Source organism: Alosa alosa, chromosome 18 (assembly GCF_017589495.1).
Source record: "Alosa alosa isolate M-15738 ecotype Scorff River chromosome 18, AALO_Geno_1.1, whole genome shotgun sequence".
In the NCBI taxonomy this organism is placed as follows: domain Eukaryota; kingdom Metazoa; phylum Chordata; class Actinopteri; order Clupeiformes; family Clupeidae; genus Alosa; species Alosa alosa.
In genome coordinates, this window is record NC_063206.1 from 18,121,480 (window position 1) to 18,127,479 (window position 6,000).

General features: G+C 47.5%; 1 protein-coding gene across 1 annotated transcript in view; it reads right to left on the bottom strand.

Annotated features, from left to right (window-relative positions):
• The window catches only part of LOC125311338 (echinoderm microtubule-associated protein-like 4), a 49,293-nt gene that overhangs the window by 7,610 nt on the left and 35,683 nt on the right, over window positions 1-6,000 (bottom strand). The window contains 6 exon segments of the mRNA XM_048269274.1: window positions 2,186-2,283; window positions 2,787-2,875; window positions 3,011-3,078; window positions 3,235-3,366; window positions 4,973-5,098; window positions 5,520-5,671. Of these exon segments, the coding sequence (XP_048125231.1) occupies window positions 2,186-2,283; window positions 2,787-2,875; window positions 3,011-3,078; window positions 3,235-3,366; window positions 4,973-5,098; window positions 5,520-5,671 (665 nt within the window).

Below are 6,000 nucleotides of genomic sequence, written 5' to 3' on the forward strand. Positions count from 1 at the left end.
CAGATACTTGTAGGTGCTCCAAATAGCGAATTATATTTGCTGCCAGGGCTAGTCTTGCAACTCTCTGTTGGCTTGTGAGCTCAAAAAATTAAACTTCTATCAGGCCAATCAAATCATGTATAGAGTCGTTAGGTGGGCTTAACATAATGATTGATGGCAGAGTTGGAACGGTTTGGCTTGAATTCCCTGCTACTTGAAAACAAATAAGATAGATGTTGATTTTGGCGAACAGTGTGACACGAGTTAAGCTTTTATGAAGTTGGCAAAAGTTTAAACTAGCCAACTAGCTCCGCTGTTGGGAAACGCATGGGACTCATAGCGCTGTCCTACTGGGTGCAGAGGGAATTTGAAAGACAACCCGATTATCCGCCCTCGGGACTAAAAAAACTGGCGAACGGTGAGTGCCCAGACCCTACATTTTAATGTGGGTCTGGCTCGTCAGGCTAGCATTAAACTGCAATTTAGATTAACACCTGCTTTTAAAAGGCAGAAGTATTTAGGCGCAGAATAGACGTGCGCTTTCAGGAGCAGTCTTTGTACATACAGCGGAATACATAATTAGGCGCTCTTTACGCTTCCTCTCCCATCTTTTTACACTAAACTCCCACTTTCCCCTGGATCCTCCCATGAATGCATATGCATGACACAAAAAACGCAATTAGCCATTGTCAGCTCCCGCGACAGGCAGTTTGCGCTTTTACATCATTGCGGCCTGTTTGTATATACCCCGCAATGATTTTACACGCACATTGCAAAACAAATACAAATGAAGTGGGCGCAAAAGCGTTAGTACATCTGGCCCTGAGAATCAAGGAACCAGTTGAAGCCAGCAGGAGGATCTGGTGGACTGCTGCAGCTAGTTATTATAAACAAGTAATCATTTGGTCGTTATGCTTCATGTTCTCTTGGCACCATGGTGATATGAAAGACGAGAAAAGGAGAAAGAGACAGATAGAGAGAAAAAAGAGACGAATGGACAAAAAATAGACACGCTGGCAAGGCTTGGCCTGATTTAACCACCTCCCTGTGGGGTCCTCTCTGGCTTGGGTCAGGACCGGTCATGCACCATAAACCCCCTCAGCTCTCCCCTATCACCCCATTTCACTTCCATCAGCACTTCACTCACAGTTACTCCACACACAACCCAGGGCCCCTTCACTTTGATTCATGTCCTTGCTAACGCTAATCTCACACTAGCAGAGCCTCCTGCAGTAGTGCTAGTCCTCAGGGGCCTACTTGGGGCTGTGACCTCCACCAATCGGCCCATCGTAAAGGTGTCAGACACCGCTGGGCAGGGGAGAAGTTAGGAGAATGGCCGAGGTTAAGCCAACAAGTCCTGTCCTGTGATGAACAGCCATGAGCGGGCCAAGGCAGCTCTACATATGACATCTATTGTGCTATGTGCAGACATACATAGCTCAGCAATGCCAACAAGCATAAAACATGCACACACACACACACACACACACACGCACACGCAGTACTTTGTGATGTATTGGAAAGGACACACACATGCAAATATCTTTGGCCAGATATTATGGATCTGCAGAAGACAGCGTGCTTTCTGTACAGCACAGGCCCCAACTGGGAGCCAGGACTGAAGCAGCCTCACAAAGAAACTGGTTATTTCATGGTTAAATCATGCCGACCACACATATGATGACAGCTGGCCTATTTGAAGGGGAATTCATATCCCACTGGCGTGTGACTCAGATTCACAGTTTGCATGCCAGCCTGGGGACGCACTCCTAGTGACAAATACACACATACTAGTTTTCCTAGTGAAACAGGGCCTCTTCAAAAACACACTGTGGCTACAGTACTAAGGCCAGATCAAGACTGGGTGGGACCCATGGTGTGGTTTACTGGGGAGAGATGGGAGTTTTGTTGGATCTCTGATGCTCAGATGCTAAAATCCTAGATTTCTCCAATGTCAAGAACATGCAGTTGTAGAGGTCAAATGGGACACAAAAAACAATGAACTCAATCTCTTTTCTAGATTGATAGAAAGGCCTGTTGTATTAATCTCCAATGGCTGGTTATGATGCCCAATGTTCTATGGTACCTAATACAAGTAGCTGCAGCTAACTGGTCTTTTGGTGATGACAAATCCAGATTTTAGACAATGACACAGATGCCGGTTTAGGTAGTTTTATGGGGACAGGAAAGAAATAGCAGGACTTACCGTGCACTTCCCATATCGGCTGTATTTTCGGCCTTTGTCCGACACTGTGTAGAGGTAAATGAAGTTATCATGTGATCCCACTGCCAGCAGGGCACCATCTGGGGGAAGGAGAGAGAGAGAGAGAGAGAGAAAGAGAGAGATAGAGATAGAGATAGAGAGAGTGAAATAGAGAAAGAGAGAAGGTGGGAAGAGAGAGAGAGTGGAATAGAGAAAGAGAGTGCTTAGCACAGAAATTCATTCTCGCTGCTTTCACCAAGCCACAAGTATGACAATAAGCCAGTGCAATACCATCATGGAGAATAGAGTTACACACAGCCATGCCAGTCATGCCAACGACAGCTTTATGGTGATCTCACGCGGGCTACTGAGAATGCTGTGACGGAATGTGAATTTGAGTGTGTGTGTGTGTGTGTGTGTGTGTGTGTGTGAGAATGTGTGTGCCTGTGTCTGAGAAAGATATTAAGCGTCTAAAGTTTTGTGTCTGTATGTGTGTGTGTGAGTGTGTCTGTGTGTGCGAGTGTGTGTATGTGTGTGTGTGTGTGTGTGTGTGTGTGTGTGTGTGTGTGTGTGTGCATGATTGTTTCTGTTTGGACAAACTCACCAACAGAGTAGCGCATAACAGACAACTGTTCGTTGCCATCTGTGTGTATGGCCACCAAGTCCCGTGTCTCAGCATCCAGTGCGTACCACCTGACAGACACACACACACACACACACACACACACACACACACACACACACACACAGCCAAGGAATTGTACATTCAAATGTGATCTTGTGCAGATGAGAAGTGAGAGAGAGCGAGAGTGAGAGACGGCTTCTTACTTTCCAGAGTGGGTGCCAATGGCCACTACAGCACCACTGGGGTGGAAGTCTGCGCAGTGGCCATGCTCCTAAAACACACAGTACATCACACATCACGCATCTGCTTGCACATTTGTTATTACATGCATGCACAGTACTGCACATGTCTCTGCCTAGATCCATGTGGGAATGTGTAATGTGTATGTGCGTACGTGTTTGTGTGTGTGTGTGTGTGTGTGTCTTACATCCAGGAGCCTGGTCCATTCCAGCGTGTGGTCCACAGAGTTCCACAGACACACCTGTCTGTCCTGAGCACAGGTGAGGAAGAGGTCCTTGAACGGATGCGTGGCCAGACCCCACAACTCATCTGTGTGTCCCTGGGAGGGAGGGCAGAGGAGGACAGAAATGTCAAAAAGATGATAAATGATAACATATTACTAAAAACAATATGTGCGTGTGTGTGTGTGTGTGTGTGCAAAGTCTGTTGTGTGTCTAAGCTCGTAGCTAGAGAGGGGAATGCCAGTTTCTTTCTGGTGTGTTTGGGACTAGGAAAAAAAATACCGCCTGGAGAAATGAGAGACTGGTCTGCACCAGAGACAGACACACACACACACACACACACAGGCAATCTCGCTGTCACACACATACTCTGTTTATGAAGGAATGAGAGGATGGCTTCTAGTACCACAGAGCCAGGAGGGAGAGAAATAACCCATCTGTGTCAGAGACTTACACGTGCACATGCACACACACACACACACACACACACACACCATCATGTACGCAAACTCGCACATTAAAGAAAGGAAATATCCCTTCTGGATCAATGCCTTACTAACACACACACACAGCCCCCAAGACACACACACACACAAACAATCTCGCACACACATACACATCAGAGCATGGCTGGATCAGTGCCATATACACACATGCACACGCGCACACACACGCACACGCACACACAAGAAGAGGGGAAATAACCCTTCTGGATGGGAGCCTATACCGCATGGAAGCCATCAGGAGACAGACTGAGGAGAGGGGGCGGGGGGGTCAAGCATGGCACTGGGACTGGTACTCATCCACAGCCAGACAGACAGAGAGAGAGAGAGAGAGAGAGAGAGAGAGAGAGAGAGAGAAAGAGACAGAAAAAGAGAGAGACATACAAATTCACACTCATGCACACTAAAGCTACTAGACATATGCATGTATGCACCGACGAGTCCAACACACTTAAAAGAATGAAAACAATAAACACACACATAAGACCACACAAAGAAACACACACCATACTCTTCACACACACACACACACACACAGCTAGTGAGCACAGCTCTGGCACACACGTGCCGTTTCTGTTTGAACTTCCCCAGTGGCGTCCGCCATCCAGCCCCTTCCCCTAAATCAGCTGACCCCCTCCCCACTGAGGCGCCTCTTCGCTGGGAAGGCCTCAGAGCCAGAGCTGGGCACTGCAGAGCTCCAGGCCCTCGTCCAGCCATGAAGCCAGCCATAGTCATGCATAAGTCAGTGCCATCAGGCAGGCCCGTCTGGGGAGGATTATTTTTCAGTGTGGGAAGCTGGGCTGGCATTGTTATACCCTCTCAGCCAAACAACACTGGTCATGACTATGGCATGGGAAATGCGCTCAGGATGTGGCCACTGTGTGTGTGTGGTTAAAGTCAGAGAGTCTGAGAAAATATACAAACTGTGACGCTCAGATGGTGTGTGTTAGAATTGTTGTTATTCGCTATAATATTTATTTGACATTTGGATTGTTTGTACTCGTGACGGTAAAACACACCGAAGGGACACATTCCAGTGTTTGTGTCTGGCTACACAGGAGTCTCATCACTACCGCGTTAGCCAAACTGCCCAGCAAGACACGGCAGAGGCTAGCCCTGTAGACATAACTCGCATGTTGTGTCAAACATGTTGAGTTCATGAGGAAGAGGGGAAAAAAGAAGGATGATGTCGATTCCTCACCTGCACTTCCACCTGGAAGCCGTCGTTGAAGGTCCCTCTCAGGATGAAGTTGCGGGATGTGCCCACCAAAAACTGCTCCCCCTTGCCTTCAGCCACGGCACGAATGGTTCCATACTGGTCAGGGACCTGGCGAAAAAGCAAGGAAGGGGTTTAAGCAGTGTCTGTGTATAGTGCAGACTCCAACACATCTGACCAGGCAATGTGTGTCATGGTGTGTGTGTTTGTGAGTTTGTATGGCGTTAGGATTGTGGACAGTGTCTGTCTATGTTTATATGCATTTGTGTATCCTCATTCGTTGGCAGAGCATCTGCTGCAACAATTAGCAATTAGCTTCCAGTATAATCAATGGAGCTGGCCACACCAGACGTTAAGCAATGTGTACGTTTGAACAAATTAGACCAGTCTTCTAAAACTGTTTTGTTACACTCTGTAAATAGAGCACTTCACTTGCAGACCCAGTGTAGCCTGGGCCTGTGTGTGTGTGTGTGTGTGTGTGTGTGTGTGTGTGTGTGTGTGTGTGTGTGTGTGTGTGTGCACACGTACTTACCTCTATCTCTCTCTCTTGGTTGAGGTCATGGTCCCAGAGGATGATCTTGTGGTCCTTCCCGCCGCCCGTGAGCAGAGTGCCATTCCTCATCTGGCACAGGGTGAACACACTGCCATCATGGGCCTTTATCTGACGACTGATCTGGAACGCCCCTGCAGTGCGCACACACACACACACCAACACACAGACAGACAGACAGACACACAGACAGACATACACAGACAGACACAGACACAAACACACACGATTAAGCTGTGCACATATGTACAGGTAAAGAGCTAATGTATAGAGAGACGGATTGCATCTTATTGTAGATGATGTAATACTGCACATGTATTTGTGAGTGCAAAGCATCCAACTAACCATTTACCAACCATTTACACTATGGCCACACACATCCACCAACACAAGCACACATCCTCAGTCATAGGCAAACATGGTCATAGGCATGCACATACACGTATGCATGTAACACATACAT